Source organism: Cyprinodon variegatus, unplaced genomic scaffold (genome assembly GCF_000732505.1).
Source record: "Cyprinodon variegatus isolate N-32 unplaced genomic scaffold, C_variegatus-1.0 Scaffold115, whole genome shotgun sequence".
Taxonomy (NCBI): Eukaryota; Metazoa; Chordata; class Actinopteri; order Cyprinodontiformes; family Cyprinodontidae; genus Cyprinodon; species Cyprinodon variegatus.
Genome location: NW_015150568.1, coordinates 911986 through 932391, shown reverse-complemented (window position 1 = coordinate 932391; position 20406 = coordinate 911986). Strand labels below are relative to the sequence as shown.

At 36.0% G+C, this 20406-nt stretch overlaps 1 protein-coding gene across 1 annotated transcript in view; it reads right to left on the bottom strand.

The window, feature by feature from the left end:
• Positions 1–3695: 3695 nt before the first annotated feature.
• The window catches only part of LOC107085074 (supervillin-like), a 30511-nt gene continuing 13800 nt past the window's right edge, over positions 3696–20406 (bottom strand). The window contains exons 2-5 of the mRNA XM_015375219.1: positions 14648–15113; positions 8871–8905; positions 4926–4972; positions 3696–3704 (exon numbers count right to left, since the gene is read on the bottom strand). Of these exons, the coding sequence (XP_015230705.1) occupies positions 3696–3704; positions 4926–4972; positions 8871–8905; positions 14648–14994 (438 nt within the window). The 5' untranslated portion in view covers positions 14995–15113. The remainder of the gene's footprint in view (positions 3705–4925; positions 4973–8870; positions 8906–14647; positions 15114–20406) is intronic.

Below are 20406 nucleotides of genomic sequence, written 5' to 3'. Positions count from 1 at the left end.
CTTAAACTCAGAACCTCAGGATTATAAACTCAAGGCCCTAACCACTAGGTCACCACTCCCCGCTTTTTTCCTTTTGAAAATGCACCAATCGATCAACCAGAGATTAGAATCGGCCAACTTTCCTTTCATCTGCTCTATAAAGACTGAAAACATTTGCTTTTTAACTAAGCTTTTGCAGTTCTGGCCCCTAAGTTGTTGAATAAACTGCTACTGTTGGTCAGACAGGCTCCATCTCTTGATGTTTTTAAAACTAATCTGAAAAAAAACCTTTTATCATTAACCCAGAGTGAGTAATTTTTTTTTCTTGTTATCTCAGCTTAAAATGCACTTGTTTGCCTTTTTTTGTTTTTCCTTTCTGGTTTTATCATTTATTTTAGTTATGTACTGTACAGTATGTATGTATGTATGTATATATATTGGCATAGTGGTTTAGAGCAGTTCGCTTTCTGCTCTGAGAAAGTTGCAAGAACCTGTTTCGAACCCAACAGCCTCGAACCCACTACTCTCCAAGGATATGGGTTAAAATGCAAGTGGGGTATATTTCTCCAATGTGAAATCAATAACTTTCAGTTATTATCATTATTATTATTAAGTAGGTAGGACTAATAAGGGGGCCTGAAACGTTTTTTTTTTTGTATATTATGGTAAAAAAAAACTGTACGAAACGAATACAAATGTAAAACTGTCACTGAACCTTAACCCTATAATGCCAAATGTATCGTATTTGATACATACGGTTTCTGAAATGTTTTGCATCTGACACCTTTTGCATAATTTAATGGTAAAAACTTTGCTCAAAATCCTATTGTACACAATCAGATATATCTGATAACAGCCAGTAGAAGACTACACAAAAAATAATCTTGACTTATCGCATAGTAATAAATTATTAATATCAAAAATGTATTTCTGTTTTTTTCTTTTTACATATTTTGTTAAAAGGGCAAATAAGGAATTCAAACCAAAAAAAGTAATTTTCTGTTTCGTTTTATTCTTGGATCAGGCTTTAAAGGGTTAAAGACCAATAGATGCAGGTACCTGCCTGAAGAACATCTGATAGGTGCGTCTCAGCCTATAGCCATGTAGAAACTTGTTTTGGCAAGATGCAGGTTGTATTTTCCCTTTAAGGGCTTTTTTCCAGGAACCACTAATGTGTTTTTTTGCAGCCGTTACTTTCCTCTACCTCTGGTGATTCAATCAGGGTAAACATATTATACCTGGGTGAAAATTTATATCAGACAAAAAAAAAAAGTCATCAAAAGCAGGAAGGACTTAACTCTGTCCTGAATTTATAGTAAGAGGGGTGTTTCCCTCTAAGCTAAACTCCTTTAAAATTCATTTTTCCTTAATTTAAACTTTACATTTTTTTTTATTACAGACATCAGGCTTTGGCTGTCTGTGGAAACTAAAACATCTTTTAGGGTGTTAAACTGATTTTATTGGAATTTTATGCAGCATTTAGGATCTGACGTATAAATAAAAACCAAACACTAACACCAGGGATTAAATATCATTATAGCAACAAAAAAATAGAGGTTATGGCTATAGAAAAAGCTAGTTGTAACCCTGATGGATGCTGTAGTTTATGGCACCTTCACAGAGTTATAGAATAAGCCATTATGAAAGAATCCAAAGATTAATTGCCCTTTATTTTCCCAATGGGACCGTTTGGTACATTTCTTTCTTGCAGGCTATTAAGGACCTTCAGTAACAGTGGCTGTAATTCTGAAACGGCACATAAACTGCAGCAGAAATGCAGACATCAAACAGCACAGGTGAGACTGCAAGCGTGATTAGGTTCAAGGGCATAAAAGTTAAGAGTATTAGAACAGTAACCCACATTTAAATCCTTCAATTGATTCTAAATCTTCATAAACTGCACTTCTAAAACCTGTCTACAGATTTTTTTATTAAATCCAAGGTCAGTATTTAAAACAAATCCCTTAGACTTGAACTTCTTGGGTTAATCTGGGCCTGAGGAGTGTTTATGGCATGTTTGGATATCTGTTTTTCCTCTAAAACAAGTAGTGATATGTTTCCCTTGAGGAACCTTTGCTTTTTTTTTTTTTTTTTTTTACGGAATCCATTGTTCCTTCAGCAAATAAAATGTTCCATCTGTTCCTAAATTATTCTGCACTCCTTTCCTTTATGCAAAACATAATGGTTGATCTAACCAGCCTGCACAAATTGTAACAAAAATGTTATCCATTGTAATTTATTTTTCACCTTTTGGGTATCATCTTGTAAAGAGGATGAGGATGTGTTCTGATGTCCAGGTTCCCATAAAAGTAAAGTGTGTGACATTTCTGAGACCATTGTCAAAACAAAGTCGTTTTTTTCAAAAGTGGTTCAAATGAAACAAAAGAGCAAACATGCAGATAACATACAAACTGATGCTAATTATTGTGCTCCTCTTAATTTCAAGGGAAAATATAAATAATAGTAACACGTTTTTTTTTGCTATTGAATATACGTTTTGTGCACTTAGTCATGCATGGATATATTTAGATTCTGTTGGAGTCAAATTATTTTATCTTAAACAGTTAATCAGCTGTTTCCACTACTTTTCGCTCAAAAATCCCATGAGGATAGGATGGAAGCACAGATACAGATACAGTGCAGCACAAGCTGTCATTTCATTGCATAGTCAATGTTACTGTCTGCATATGAAGTTGTTTAAACCAATATTTTATTTATAAAATGATTTTAAGATGTTTTTTTGTTGCTCCCCCATGTTGTGTTTGGCAGTCCATCTTTTAAAAGCCAACACATTAAGCTTGGGTTACAAATCAAAATGGAATCGTCTGGGGAAAGATTTTTTTCCATGAATTGCAAATAAACCAAAACGTTTGTCCTGATAATTTAGGCAAGTTTTATTGAGGTCACGTTATGTAGCCTAAAGAAAACCTCTTTTCAGACATCTGAAAATTAACCTAATTCTTTTTAAACTGTTTCAGTCTACTCGCTGAACAGACAGGGATTTACATCTAGCCGTTTCTGTCTTCTTGGGTCTTTTCACACAAGCTGAGAGTGAAGCCTGCAGCTGTGTGAGTAAACACTTTAGTAAACCCCTGGCGTGACCTGGTGAGGATAAGTGGACCTCCAGCTGTGAGAAAAATACCTAAAATTGTGTAAATACCCTAAATTAGAGAAGCTTCTTACAAACTAAATGCTGCCCACTGATCACTGAGAGAGGAAGTTGTTTCCCACCAAGCGGGATTTACTGTCTTTCCCAAAACAGATTTCCTTTTTTTTTTTTTTTTTTTTTACAAAAAAGTGAATAAAATCTATTAAGAAGTTAATTCACTTTCCTGTTCATTTTTTCTGCCTTCATTTCTGATTAGCTGAGCTCTAACTCTGATGCCATTTCCTCTGATTTAAACACTGACTGCTTTTTAGCACAAACTGACCGGAACAACAAGAGGAAATTGAGGACAGACAAATGGCAACTTTCAACACAGTCAACCATCAAATGAGACACTGTAAAACAATGGAGGCTTAATCTGAGAAAACTGTGGATGGGGTAGATTAATGAGATCGTACGATGGAAACCTGTTTTTCCATAAAAGTTTTTTTTTTTTTTGCTGGAACTTGCTACCATCTGGGTGTACTTGGCCAAGTTTGGCTCTGCAGAAAATGCCAAATTAGAAGAGCTATTTACATCAAAGATTATGAAACCAAACCACTTCTGAAACCTAAGCAGCCTGGGAAAAAAACAGATATGCCTTTACAGTTCATTTTTAAGCTCAGATGTGCAGATCTCCCCCTGGATTTGGGAGATTTTCACATCGAGTTCCATAGATCATCTTTTAGCATAATACATTCTTCCCACAACTGCTTTAAGGTCTCCATAGACCATCAGGCTGAAGTCATGAATTTGGCCAGGTTTGCAACCAGGTGCAAGAGCATTCGGTGTGCTAAGAAATGGCTCAATTTGTTATTAATGGAGCTAAACTTCCAGAGAAGAGATGAAGTGTGCAACAGCTGTTCTGGAAAAGCTTGGAAGCAAAGCGGCAAGTGAAATAGAGAGAAGAAAGCACAGAAACAGACTGACATCGCCTACAGATGTTTAAAATCAACATTTAAACTTTGATTTTTTTTTTTTTTGTCTTTAGGTTGATGGCTTTGGGGATTTCCATGGTTAAATACTGACAAAAAAAGTTGGACAGGTGGAAATCATTCTGCTCTGCGATTATATGCTAGAGATGAATGAATATCGATATTCAGATGTAAACCAATGCCTTAATGTTGAAAGGAGTTCACATTGCCATGCTTTACATAAACAAGTGAGAAGGAAAGAAATGTCCCAACATATGCGGTTAATAAAACTGACTTGTGCTTATTACTTCTGATGCAAGAAACTTCAAACAACATTGTACTTAACCTTACTTGAAGTTAAGGTTTTCCATTACAATGTGAGAAAATTCCCCCAACGGTACTTTGAATGATCTTTATAATCTCCTCCAGGACTAATAAAAAACACATGTTCTGTTCATTAACATAATCCCAGTACCTAAAGAAGTCAAAAAGATCCATTTCAAATGCTGATACTTGCACTGTGGTTCTGGTGCTCATCTCCAGCAGTCAACTAATACCATAAGGCCCCTCAAGGGCACCGCAGAAAACAAAGTAGAGCAACTTAAAGCAGCCAATTATCAAGTAATTCCCCAGATACACAGGGAAACCATGCAAACTGGTTTTGATCATGTCAACCATTCAATTCACTTTGTTTTGATATAGTGTGCAGGGATAAAGATCAGAACCACAAGAAAAAGAGCTTATATGGATACTTAAAGGAGGTAGAAAAGTTTGAAAGAAAAAAAGGGTATTAAATAACAAAGGTGCTAATTTATCTGAGGCCAAAGTTGAAGGGTCTTGCAGAAAAGTAACAGGCCAGGTTCTGACTACAGATGGAAAACACTTACCTTAAAATAAGACGCCTTCTTTGTGGTTTCTGCAGACTTCTGATCAGCTAAAGAACAAAAAAATTTAAAAAATATATATTTTAGATTTTACAGTACACAATGAGAATTACAATCCTCTAAACTGCTTGTGTAATACAGTATATTGCAAAAAAAATAAAAAATAAAAAAATCTTTAAAGTCCTTTCAATGATGGCTAGCTGAGGCTAGATTGAAAACTAAAACCTGCATAGATCAACTCAAACATAATCATGCACCCATTGTAACAGGCTGCACTCTGTACAGAATGAACTGTACAGAAAAATTTCTGCACATGTTTTGGGTTCAAGAGGGAGTTGTCTTGACAAAGAATAGCATCTTGAAAAATGTAAACACTAAAGTCAGCAACTTCTTTAAACTTCAATGTCTTTAATTCAATACAGTGACTGGAAAAATGACCTAATGTTCATTTTTAGGAGTTAATGAAGGATCAACAAGTATTCATAATAATAATAATTATTATATTGATAGATTTTTCCATGCAAAGGAACTCATTGAGTTTGTGTTTAAACATCTGTCCAGGGGAAAAGTAAAATTAAGTCTCATGTGAGCTACTTGATGAAAACCAGCAATGAGATTATCATCTTTTAATACGAACATGAGGAATCCATTAAATTTAACAGTATTCAAAATACATTAATTTCTTAATTCACCATAATTTCATCCTATCTCACTCTGTAAATCTTATTTTATTTCCTTGATTATCTTTTTTTCCCCCCAAAATAATAACCTGTCTTTGAAAAGCTAAGGGTTTCGGATGAAAGAAAAAGAGCATCCATGTAATGATTTATGTTTTTAACTTCCCCTGCTGTTCAGAGTTTAGCAAGATTTACTCCAAATGAAGAAACATTAAGCATTGCAGACTGGTGACTCCACTCAAACTGCACTCATAGTTTTGACTTCAGTCCAGTATTTCTCTTTTAGATCATCAGTGATTCAAGGCCAGTGCTGGAGGGAAAAGGGAGAAAAGAAAACTAAACAAATGGAAAAAACTCCCACTAAGGTTAACAGACAATTGAGTAAGTGTGTGCATTTGTCTTTCAAGAAGGCCCTCTTAGAGCTGTGGAGAGATTATTGGATGGACCTTTGACACAGAGCTGAAAATACAAGCAAATATAAAGCTTATAAGCTCTGAGAATTGGGTGATACTCTAAATCAGTTTAATAAGACTGAGAGCAGAGGTGATGTCTTCACAACTTCAACAAAAGTGAAAACAGACAATGGTTTCAAACTGTGTGTGGTGAAAGGGTTTGTGTTTACAGTTGCTGATCCTGGATAAGAAGTTTAGAAGATCCGGGAGCAGTGAACATCTTTAACCTAAACTTAAACCAAGATGTCAACCAGCTCTTTCAGGAATATGAATACACCAACAGCGAGAAAAATAATCTCTTATCAGGCAATGATTCAGAACAATTCTAAGCACAACATTAATGGAATAGGGGAGGATGTTCTTTTTCTGAGTGGATCATCAAAATAAGTGGTCTTTCCTATTGTCAATCATTCTGGTGATGTTTACATAAGGCCGTCCGTTGTGCTCTTTCCCATTTTCACTTACCGTTGGCGAGTCTCACATAGTGGAAAAATTGCAAATCTTTTGGGAAGTAAGCTTGTATTAGCGATGCAAACAGCAACTTTTAAACAGAGTGTGCACGAGGAGAAATGGGCTCGTGCACGCTCTGTTTAATAGGCGTTCCCTCTCCTGAGCAGGTACAGGGTTGTGCATGTGCTTTTTTTAAGTGGAGAGGACGGGTCTTTGCAAAAATTCACCACAATACCTTTAATATGTCATTAGTTAACCAAGATACAGAAATGTTATCTAAATGTCTCTGTTTTAGTGTAATTTACAGAAATGCATATTCCAAAACAGACATGGACGGTATTAATTTGAACAAAACCTACATTACCTTAAGTAAAATAAAGTATAGAGTAAAATCACCGAGAGATTGCAGCTTTGAGACTTGACCAATTTCAGTAGTGATCTGATATGATATAATCAGGAATCATGTACTTATTTTGTAGTGTGGGATGTTAGAAAAGGCTTGATCAACTTATGTAACTTAAACAAAGAAGAATAGTAAAGAGTGTTTCTATCAGCATAACGGTGTCATAGATTGTAGATGAAGGACAATAGAATCTGATATCACTTTTTGGGCCAATATCGGATCAATGTTAATATTGGATCCAGACATCCCCTTTTAATTACAATAATTAGGCTCCAAACTAGGGTTGCAACAAACAATTGTTTCCCAAATCGATTATCTGTAGATTATGTCTTTAAATAATCAATTAATAATCGGATAACCAAAAGTTTCTTAAAAAAGAATTTTTACAAATTCAAACAAGGTGAAAGTAAAACCTTTCTGCTTGAGGAGCTCAGAATAGAGCATATTGACTGACAAAAACTTTTTTTTTTTTTTACCTGACGTGCAAAATGTTTAGATATTTTTTCAAATCTTGGTATTTTTTCTGCTCTAACTGATTTGCAGTGTCAGCTAAAGGCATATTTTACAGTCGCTATACTCCAGTTAACGATTAATCGATTACTAAATTAGCTGATGATTATTTCAATAATTAATCAGAATTATTCCGATTAATTGTTTAAGCCCTACTACAAACCTTACTAAAGATACCCAACATCTGAACCCAAAATAAAAAAATGGCCCACATTTTACTTCACCACCCTCCCCAAAACATGAACCTAACCTTTAACCTTTATTGACATAATGTCCTCCACAGAGAAAGTCATATGATTCAGATTCCTGTGAAGCACCATGATATATGGTCCATGGAGCCTGGCATCATTTGATATAAGTGGCACTCATCCTAATAATCTTACAATCATACAAGGCTTACAATCATATTTATAACCTGTGATTTCTCACTCTCTTTATTTGTATCTCTATATCAAAACAAGGCAACTCATAAAGTGACTATATGCTCCAAGCCTGTCTGTGATACAATCAACCAGGGAACTGATATTGTATTCAATATCTTGTTAACAGAATAAGAAAAAAGACCCAGTGTGAAAATGTGACAGTCAGCAAAATATTGATGGTAGCAAATGATTGTTAACTCCTTTCCCATGTTGACTGAAATGTCACATTCACTGACGTAGATTTAATCCAGTTTTAGAGATGAGCAATCCAGGTTCATCCAGGTAAAAACCTCTACAGATATTAGTTCCCACAAATCTAATTTTCAGCTCCAGAGCTGCTAATCACATGGTTATGTGGACAGGATGAAGGAGAACCAGACGGGGTATTACCTCCTGGACATGAATTGTTTATTGCTGTCCAGTTTACTGTAATCAAAGACCCATCCTGACCAAAGTTCAATTGCTTCCTATGTCTCTTCCAAGTCATCTAAGAGCCAGTTTCTCCTGATGGAGGGTTTCAGTCTTTTAGCAGAATTGTTTGACATCACAAGCCTACAAACTGCACATATTGAGAAAATTAAAGCAATTCAAAACAATGAGCTCAGATGTTGGATGATTAGAAGTGGTAGCTGCCAGTGGTGCATCTAACGTACCCCGCGTCAGGAGTAACTTCAAACATGAGAATGTAAAACATGCATGAATGTAAAACACCAGAACAAAGTGCATAAAAATAGGACAGGTAGATGTTCATTACAGAGACGGGAGTGAGGTTAGTATTTGCACAGATAGTTAGAAACTAAATGTCAAACATTACCCTTTATTATTTGTAATTGCAAAACACAACCATCATGAGGGATAATCATTTGTTACACTCCGTTGACTGGAAGGTTTTTAAAATGCCAGCCTCAATAAGGTGATCTAGAAGTGAGATCAGTGTTCCTTTCAGACTGACTAATGGGCAACAGTTGAGTGGGAAAGCAGCATGTGCAACAATAGAGGATCTGAGTGCAGTGAAAGTAGAGGGTTCATCTTACCCTTATGCTCCTCTGGGTCATCGGTTTCCAGCAGCCTAGCAGAGTGAGAGAAAGGCAGACATAAATGAGGTTGCTTGGAAGCATAATGAATTAATGAAACCACATGGCTGTTAGAACTACAACTAGGAAAGAAAGAAGACAAATCTTACAGCTGCTTTACAAACAACTCATGTAAAAACACACGCTCCAGCTCGTCTGGAAGCTAAAGAACGGGAGCTATCCACTTAATTTGTCTCACTCGATATGCACTCAACGCATCAACCCGTGCGCCTGTTTCGCTGCATGCTTGCATGTTTCTCTGTGTCGCATCTGAAGGGAGCAATTCATCTCTAAGTAATGGCCGTTAAAAATGGATAGGGACGCCAGCTGCGTTTCGGGGGGGGCAAGCATGATGTAATAGGAGGAGTGAAGGGGGATGCTTGTGACACAAAAGGAGAATCCTACAGGACATCTGGGAGGGGTGAAAGGTTGGTGAAGGACAGGAAGTGGTAAAACTGCAAGATCAAAATCAGGGCTCTAAGCTCTATTATTACTTATAACAGTAAGTTCCAGTTAATTCAAAATCTTTATTTTATGTAAGCTATTATGGACTGTTTTAATAACACAACACAGCAACATAAGCATTTAGCAAAAGTCAATTGTATTTATATGAAACCCTGTCATTTTGGAGCAGTAAGCTTCTGCAATAGTTGGAACAGAACCAGGCTTCATGATTGAAGTTATTTAAATCCAAATCTTTGTGATTTTTTGCTTATTATGGCAGGAGCATTGGGGTTTAAAGCTTTGATATAGGTTCAGGTAAGACATGGCCTAGAAAGAGATTCTCATCGTATGACAATAAAAAAAGGGACACAGTTTACTCATGTCACAGCATTAGCCCAAAAAATAAAACATACATTCAAAACAAGAGTTAGACTCTCTAACTAATCAGCAAATGTGTTTTAATCATTATTGTGGCACCATTATGGCAGTAATCAGACAGGAAACAGGCAGGAAGAGAACGGCGAAGGATATGCAGCAAAAAAGTCCCAAAACCAGGAATTAAACCCTAGATTGCTGCTTGTAGGTTCATAGCTTCCATATAAGGTGAACCTTCTCTACTGCTACACCACAAAACACCTATAATGGCACTTCTAGCATCTATCTTTTATATTTGGGTATAGGCTGCATTCAGAATATTAAATATATACCCACTAAATGTAGTTGCATTTATGAAGTTACTTGTTGCTTATTATATTATCCAGACTTTTGTGCCTATGAAGCGTTTTAACATGCACAGTATTTTAGTAGTTGTTTAGCAGTATTTAATAGGGAAGTATTTTACAGTATTTGTGGCATTCTGTACAACTGTTAAATTAACAGCTTGCATGTTAATATGGGAATTTGTATCTTAATGAGAATGTGTTAAAGAAGGTTAAATAAAACAAAAGCAAATGAATAAATAGGTCAGAGGAGAGCCTGCGTTTGGCTGCTCCTGGTTTGCAAGCTGTGGTTTAGAAAATGCTTTATGTTAACAAAATGGGTGTAGCTCTGTTTTTTTTCCAAACGGCTTTGACAAATTGCAAAGAAACATTTTTTCCTTTAACTGACCACCATCCTCGACATGGCACTGTCGGGAAAACTTTTCTCACACCACCACCTTTTCTGGAATCTCATAAAATAGAACTTTAAACTGAATGAAAGGAAGAGCATGAAATTGTGATGCTTTTGAACAATTAAAAAATATGTTCATTAGAAAGTTTCAGGTTAAAAACATCAAAGACAGCAACTAACCAATCAATTAAAGCATATAGGACTTATCATTAACAATACACAAAGCAAGAAGACCTTTGAGCAATACTACATTGGTAGTTTTTAGGGCTGAAACAATCAGATTAATCAATTATTAAAATAATCGTCAAGAAATGTAGTAATTGATTGTTGAATAGAGTATAGAGACTGTAAAGCATGCCTTTAGCTGACAGAGCGACCCATTTAAAGCAGTAAATTTAGCAAGATTGTAAAAGTTATTTAAAATCTTTGCATTTAAGATAAAAATAAATATGTCAATATGCTCTATCCAGAACTTCTCAAGTGGAAAAGCTTTAGTTTCAGCTAGTTTAATTTCGTAAAAAGTCTCCTCTAAGGGAACCTTTGGCTATTTTTAGGCTATTAATTAAAAAAAATAACTGACAGATTAATCGATTTGCAAAATAATCATTATTTGCAGCCCTAGTAGTTTTAGTTTCCTTGATTTGGGGTCTTGACGGTGATGGAGCACATTCCTGAAACTATATAAAACTGAACTTCATTTTAATTGTTTCATTTTATCTATTATTCTTAGACAAGTGCCATATTTGTCTATTTGAGGATGGCTAAAAATAGAATAAATATATACAAGTGTATGAAGAAAATAAAGATTAAACAGGTAAATAACTGCATATAATTTGACACTACTACCCTTTAACTACTACTACCTAAGAGTGTTAGTTTATAGTCTCTCATGCAACACACTCATTTGCAACCACAGGGCAATGTTACACTGGTTCAACCCATGTTTTGACATCAGCCACAGAGAAAGGATAACATGCACCAGTCCTTTGCCAAAATTAACTACAGTGAAAGAATGAGTCGCCGAGTGAAAAGAAAGAAAACCTAGTAAGACATAAAAAAAAACCCACCACAGCTGCTCCTTGAAGTTAATTTGCTCCAATGAATTATGTCATACACAAACGATTAAATCAAATAGCACAACACAGAGGGGAGGGGGGGTTGTTTTAAGTTGTACACAAATACAAGTCTAAATGCTTTGAAAAAAAAAAAAAAGGATTGCTAACATCATTTAGATTTTTACCTTTCATAGAAAAAATCTAAAAAATAAAACACTGCTGTCGACAAAACTGCGCTTTCAGAAAACTGAATCTCCTTTTCAAAATGTCACTAACAGCTTCTTCTGCTGCTGTTAAATAAAACATTTGCCATACTAAGATTTCTTACATCCAGGTTATTTTTCTATTACTCTAAATATTTTGCTAGAGCTGCACAATATAGAGAATCACAAGCAATCTTCGTGTGAAATACGATTGAAAAGGACCGCTTGAAAGGACTATTCCTTGACCTTCATGCTCTGTATATCGGTAACATACTTGACCTGTTTGATGGCCTTCCAACTGCCCTAAACCTGACGTGTATTTCTAGTGACTTTCTGAGATACTAAAGCAAGCAGTGAAGCCAATATGCAATAATAAGGAAGGAATATGCAATTTCCAGGTAAAGCACTTTTCTGTAGAATTATGGCAGTCACATATTTTCCTGATGACAGCAGTCTCAATTAAGGCATATAGGAGGTCTGAAAAAGGATGAACTGAGGCAAAATTTTAATAACTGCCAAGACGGCTTTTGGAATGACGCATCAGCTGACGTTTTTTCTTGTCACTGGGAAAGCTCGGCCTCAGCTTCCTTTTTACATTTTAACACTTATTTTAACATGTTGACAAAAACGACAATAAACTATGGCAGCAACTTTCAGAAAGGTCCTGGAATAGTAAGATTAAACATGATAAATGTAATAGTTCTTTAGTTCGGGATAGTTATCGTAGAACATGGCAGATAATATCCTTTCATGAAGTAAACAGAGACATTAAACAGAATAATAGCTGATTCTTTTTAACCGTTAAAGGGGATTCCTTTTCTTTGTTCTGCATTCAATGCTTTTGCATTAGACAATACAATAGAGTCATTAAATACAGTTAACACCGTCACAAACCTGAAATAATGGAAACCAACATGACAGGTATGCAAGATCAACAAGACAACACAACCAAGGGCTAGACAATGTGACCAAAACTTATATCATATATATCTCAATATCACTCAATAAGACATGATTTTAATAAGGATATAAACAATATGAAAGCCTCAGAAAGATAGACAAGACAGGCCCCATCAGACACTTCTGCAAACTTGCTATGTTTTGCAATGTCACTGAAACTCTACCATTTCAGAAATAATTGCAAAACAAAATGAACAAAATAGGCTAAGAACAATAAAAAGGTAACTATCTCTCACGCCTCCGTATATTTGTGTCCATGGATCATTCATCAGACACTAAAACCAAAGACTTTTTCTGGGCACTGTGTTGTATATCAAAATACTGGAAATGGGTTTAAAACGCATATAACTGTTAAATAAAATGATAGCACTACATACATATATTGGCAATGAAATATTGATAAGCCCAAACGTAACTCTTATTTTTCCTAATATAAGATGTAGCATTTGTATATATTACTGAGAAACAAATTCTTATTTTTTGGAAAAGGGAATATTTGATAAGATTCACATGCAGTTCAGATTGTAGTGAAAATGCTAAATGTGCCTCTTCATTAGTATCATACTCAGCAGATATAAAAAGTGCCATTGGTGATTTTACTATATTTGTTGTGAAACTTTGCATTAAAAAAATGCTTCATTTTTAACATTTTATTTTCTTACCATATTTGATCAAAGCCCAGCTTACAGCTGTTAAAATAGTGTTAATAGGCTTGTAATGGTTAATTAATGCAGTCAAAAGTTCCAATTTCCTACTGTAAGTTGTAATTATTTTTATTTACGTTTTATTTTTAGTTTCATTTTTTTTATTTCATCAGGTTAGTCCCACTGAGATATAAAATCTATTTTACAAGTAACACCTGGCCAAGAGGACAGCCGCATGCAAGTTACAGATATAAAACACTTGACTATTTGACTGGTGCAGAGTTTGTACATGAGGGAACAAATGTAGACATGCATATTAAGCCTTTAACTCATTCCTACAATAGATATGGTTTGTTGCTCCCTTATTGGCTGAACTTAACCCTGATCACATGAGATAAGAATAGTTCTTGAGATTCCAGGACCACAACTTCAAGTAAGTTTTTGTTTTGGCAACTTTCTGAGTTAAACCCAATCTAGAAACTATGCTCCCCACCTCTGGCATGTTTATCTCTCACTTATTTAAATAACAGCCATTTAATAACATGACTGTATTCAATACATTTTTATACCTTAGGAGCTAAAATCTCAGTATGTCTCAAAGCATCTCTTCTTCTCTTTTCCTAAGGCAGTATTTCAGGATCAGACAAGTTTGGATATGTGCATAGAGCACAGTCAACTACTTGATTACAGTTGCAACATCCTCAGACCTGTGACCGGACATGCTCTTTCTCTGTGTATGTGCAAACCCCACAGGAACATTTCAAGTAAGCAATGAGCAGACTTTCAGTCTTCCACATGACAGTTTTTTAATCTCCAGCTTCCATCAGCATGTGGATTGTTCAATTCAATTAAAACAGTAAGTGTGTAATTTCAGTGATAAAGGAAGAAATTATTTTCTTAAACTTCTAGTTTGCACACATCACCATTTTTGGAAGAGCTTCTCTTTTGTGTTTACTTCAAACAGCACACAGCACTAAGTGCTCCCTTAATGGGTCAGATTGGAACTTCACTCCCCTGAAAATAGCAACATGTTTTAGGTTTATAGAAAGACTTCCTCCACAATGCTAGGGGGGATACCTCAAAAGGAAGCCATTATACATAACTCAATAACATCTTAACCACATGCAAATAGAAATCAACTGTAACTTAGGACACAAGTTCAAATAAAGAACGTGAAACAATTTATTTTGGAGTGGATCAGCGTAACGCTGCCTTCTAAAGGACTGCTCCATCTGTAGCTTTGTTAACCATAGCTATTAAACTTTTTTTCACTGATTGCACAGCACAAACATTAAAGAGATCTGTGTTTGCTCTGCACTCACCTAAAGTTAGAAGACACCTTTATGGAGGACAAGGCCTCTGATTTTGTCTCTGCCTCCAATTCCTGGGTGACCTCATCACTGGAGTCTGCAGTTTTACTTCTCAATCCCCTCCTGGAGTACGTCGCCTCTGACCCATTATCCTCGTGTTTGTCTCTTTCCTTAATTCCAGAGGACGCTGTTTCAGATGTCTCACCAATTTTCCGGTCCCTACGGACATATTTAGAGGTGAATTCCTCTGTGTTGCCATAGCGCTCCGCCAACTCCCTCCTTCTCTCTGCCTTGTAGCGAGCAATCCGCTCAGCCTTCGTCTCTGGGGCAGAGCTCTGCAAGGTGTCTATTGCCTCCATTATGTAGCTCAGATCTGTTTAGGTGATGAGATTCAAGCCAAGTTGTTCTACTAATCTGGTTTTTGGCTTTCAGTCGACGCTCCCTGGACAGCAATGGTCACCCAAAAACCATGACAATGCTGCAAACAAAGAAAGAAAACAGCATTAGGTCATCTTACTCAACTGCTTAATTTAAGATGATTGACTTAACAGTTGTGGAACTTTGACATTTTCTCTTTTCAAAAAGTGAGCAAACTCCAAAAATTCATGAAACCACACAAGATTCTGATTTAACATTTATTCCAATAAATGTTGCCGGGTGAGAATGGAAAAAAAAAAAAAAAAAAGAGTGAGAGGCAGACATAAAAATAACCTTATAAGCCAAGTTTATTGCTTGCTTGATTTGGAACTTATAATAGCATTGGACAAACGCAACTCACAATGACTCAACATCCAAAACAGAACCAGAGCCTGAGAAATACTGTATGTGCATTCTTTAATAAATAAACACAGTGCCTTTCTAAATTATTCAAAATTATTGAACTTCTCCTTTTCTTTTTTGATTTTATAACTTGCCAAGTAGTAAACAACAGTGATAGAAAAGGAAAATATTCACTGCTTTCAACATTTTTCACAAATGGAAATCTTAAAAAGGGCCCATCTTTTTACATTTACAAAATATTTGGAAATTCTACTTTGCAAAAATTTAGGGATGCTCAATATATTGCCATTAATATCAGCTGTTAATTTTTAAGTACATCAATTTTGGTCACATAAGTAAAAGTGGAACGGTATTTGACATTTATTTTCACCTAGTTTCGGTTTTTGATCAGAAGAAGGGGAAGGAATAAGCAATGTGGTATTTGTAAGGTTATGTGTCAGTGATTGTGATGCAGCTCAGGGTTTACGTATATCCATCTACTCCCGTTTAGTCCTTGTCAGGGTTGCGGTGGGGCCTGTGCCTAACTCCGGCGGGGTACACCCTGGACAAGTCGCTCGTCTGTCACTGGGCAACACAGAGACAGACAACGACAGACAACCATGCACACTCACACCTAAGGGCAATTTAAAGAAGCTAATTAACCTATCAATCATGTTATTGGACTCTGTGAGGAAGCTGGAGTACCCGGAGAGAACCCAAACTGCACGGGGAGAACATGCAAACTCCATGCAGAAAGACCCTGAGATAGGAATCGTATTGTGAACATTCTTGCTGCAAGGCAACAGTGCTACCCCCTGCAACACCATGCAGCCCCCAGCTCAGCGTTGTGGATTTTTAAATGAAGCAAAGAAACAATGTCCACAGCGCGGTTGGTTTTCATGGTGTCTAAATGGCAAGAAAATACATGAGATATGAAATCTGTACCAGTAATATTTAATATAGCTGCACATTTTCAAAAACAGTTCAAGCTCGGCCCAGTGACTTAGAAAATAACGGCAGAGATCAAGTCATCCCACAGAGTATGTGAGGTCTTTGGGCCCATCTAAAACATTGATCTAAACATTTAACTCTGGCTTGTTTGGGGTTGTTCTCCTGCTGGAAAGTGAAAATCTGGCAGGTTTTCTTCAAATATTTGGCTCAATTGGATTGCAGCTAATTAACTTTCCTTCTCTTGCTAAAATAAACATCCATTATGATACAGCTCCCATCGCATGTTAAGGATAATGCCTAAAGGTAATCACACAAAGCATTCAGCATACCTGCCAAAATGTTCATATTCTTTCCCATCTGTTCAAAAAGAAAACATCTTCCTTATGTTTTCCGTCTCCACATTTCTTAGGCAAACAGATAGGACATATAGCTTTCTTTATGGAAACTATCTTCTTTCTCTTTGCCACTCTTTATTACAGGACAGACTGTGCCTGAACAGTTGTCCGGTCAAAGATTCACTCAGACAAGATGTGAACTTCTGGAGGTTTTATGGCCCTCTTGGTTGCTTCTGTGAATCATAGTTGGATCATATTTTTAGGATTTTAGGTTAGATTTATTATCCTAAAATGACTTTAAAATGCTTCAGAACTTTATTCCTGATCTGTCTGTTTTGTTTCTTTTACATGATGCCATTTGTTAGAAATGTGTTCAACTCTGAGGGCCTCAAATTAAATCAAACACTTTATTGCAATTAGTAGCAATTTCAACCAGACTTATTTAAGGGAGTTTGAATAAAAAAAGGTAAGAATACACAGGCAGAACACACTTCTAAGATTTTTATTAGTTAAAAAAGGTGAGAAAAACATCTATGTTTTTTTCCTTTACCTCACAGTTATGTGCAAATTTGGTCAAATAAAATGGAAATTAGAGACAAAACAGTTTGTCGCTGTATCAAATTAAAACAGTACATTTTCATAAGAACCTTTAACACAACTATCACAGACAACTTCGCTGTCATTCTGCAAAATCTATTTATTAGACTTGTTAAATATCTCTTTCTACAAGTTCTAACACAATAAAAATGTTAATTAAATCAATTGCCCTGAGAAAAACTAACGGCTGTCAGTGGAAAGGTAAAGAAAGAAAACAAATCTGCAGGTTGGCTTGAAGTCACTCAGTTCCATTAAGTAATCCTGGGACAGAAAACCACAAATTGCATGGAAGTAGAGGCATAAAACTACACACACATAAATACAAGCCAGCTGACAAGAGCAATAATGATTATGTGCTGTGTCTGACCACTCCACACATCAAGCACAGGGGCTTTTCCACAGACATTTCTCATAGCTCAAGTATGCTTATGATGCCTTAGAACATTCATGGAGTAGAAAGAGAAAATACTTATAAAGAGGGGCACTGATTTAATAGAGCCCCCAGGTCTCCTTCAAATGACAGGGCCTAACCTGATTCCACATATAAGTTCTCACTTTTATGGGATATAGGAAACATAATTCAGAGTGCTGCGTCTGGACAATGTTAGTAATGAGAGACTCAAAGTGAAAAAAGGAACGTAAAAAAATAGAATAAGCGAATAAATTAGCTGATTCAAAGTCTATTCTAGACTGCTGACAATCTTCAGCAAATCTGGAGCTCAGCCTTTATAACCCCATAGTCCCCATCTAGCCTGCAAACACTGACCTATAAGCAAAAAGGTTGGGCCCTATATAAAAAATGCTAAATAGAAAACTGAATTGAATCGTTAAAGAAGTTTCTTAACTCTAGTCCTTGGGGGCCCCTGTCCTGCATGTTTTGGGCGTCTCCCCGCTGCTAAAAAGCTGACTTAAATGAATGAAAGCATGATTAACAGGCTTCTGCAGCACTTGAGGGCATGTTGGAGATGTAATGCAATTATTTTAATCAGTTCTGGAGCAGACACATCTTCAACATGAAGGACTGTGTCCCCCGAGGACCAGCGTTAGGAAGCATTGCTGTAGAGCCTATGTGGCCAAATCACTGGCTGTCAAACAGTATAAAACATCTCTGGTGCAGAGATAGCTGCAAAATATCGCCTGCAAAGGTCTCCTTTTGGCACCTGAAAACGTTAAGTAAGAGTGCAATAAATGCAGAAGTAAGAAATGACCACATCCTCACTTACTATGGTGACATTGAAGAATAAAAGGAAAAGAAACACCTAAAGTGACAGGATTTGTCAATGCTCATCTGAAAATGTTCATACAGATATGGGTGGATGAAAAGAAAAGGAAGGGGAAGCAGCAAAAGTTTAAAGAATTTTTTTTTCCGAGAATTACCACCAAGTGAAGACTGGCAATGTGGAAGCTTAATATTGTATAAAAGCATATGCAATTATACTTTTTTCCTTATTATAAATAAACTAAACTTAAGAAAAAGTGGAAAATTATGCCTCTTAAACATTTTAGCTGTACAACTAACATTAAGAATGGCAGAAACCTGTAACATTCACATATTAAGAAAGAAAAACCTATCAACAAGCTGGATGAGCAAAGCAGGAAACAAGCTGCAACAAACTGCTTAATAAAACAACACGATAAAGTCTCTGCACTAAGCTGTTGGTACAGGCTTAAGGCATCTTCTAAGTTCAACCTTACTCCAAAACAAAGCGTATGAACTGCCTTATGAAGGCAAGAGCTCCCGAGTTTGGATGATGTTTTCAGGACCACGAACACACTTACATAATCACCTAGACGCCTACCTATAAAAGGAGTGCTACACAGTCTACTTAGGTTGGGCCATTTAGACCCAGTACATTTAGGGTGCTTTGTTTGGAAGCTGCCACAGTTATTTTAAGAAACAAAGAGGGGACTGAAACATACTGGTGAGTCATATCTCATTCCCTTCAGCAAAAGTGGATGCATCCAAAATGTTTGTTTTCTTAGGAAATTAACAGCAGCGCTTACATGGTGCTCTGGTGCTGAACTGACTTATGTAGGGTTATTTCTGCAAACATACAGCAAGAACCTGCAGGAACATGCAGATGTGTAGAGCCTGATTGGAAAATAAAAAATAAAAAAATCATACACTGTGCGGGGAAAAAACGCAGCCAATGTGCTTCCATCTGCATTTAACAGGAAAGTAGGAGGATTACTTTACATTTAATAGGTTCTGAGAGTGAAAAGTGAAATTTATGAAGGTATTTGTTGATGGCGTTCCTGTCGTTTGGCTCACACTAGTACCTATCGATTTATGTGGAAAATTTTACTTCTGCGACTACTGAGCATATAAAAAAACCTTCCGTTTCCAGTCATCTGGCTTATTCGTCAATAGCTATGAGAACAAATGATTGTTTCATAAAGGAAATTACTCATAAACTTGGCCATAACAAAAAATGTATGAAGAAAGTAACAGCCAGAAGCACTAATGTGTTTAAATTTCCTCTTTTAGTACAACAATATAAATTTTACCTCACACGAAAGAGCGCAGTAATTAGAGGCTATTACATAATGAATGTCTTAAACTTACCAGCAGTAATTCATCCCCAATGCAGAAGTTGAAATGCAGCTCAAACATGATAAATCAAGCTGTTTAGATCCAACCAGACGAATAAAACTTTTCAGTAAAAAGTAACAATTTAGGGTTCAAATTTTTCCTGTTTTTTTCTGAATGCATTTTCATATCCTACTTGTGCACAAAATTAGTGTCGTTACTAATAACTTTAAAATCAGTCAGCTTTGTTACAGTTTCACCAGCTACAGAAAAAAAAAAGTAATTCAGCACCGCAGATCTCATGAGAAGGAAGAAGTAATTGTAAAAATACTCACACGAATCTGCAGTTTCAAAAAAAAGAAGTACTGCAACTTGAGGATCAATGTGTAAGCACTAATTATCAGTTTATTACACGTTGTTTAACCATTTTAGAAAGAAAACTGAAGGAACTTCAAAGCTTAATTAATGTGGTTTACTTATAAAAACAAACAAAAAACACTACAACACTAGTAATTCGGGAGACAAGTAGGTGGTTCTTATTATCAACCTCAAGAGTGAATTATAGAGTAAAATATTTAAGAAATAGTTCATTTTGATTA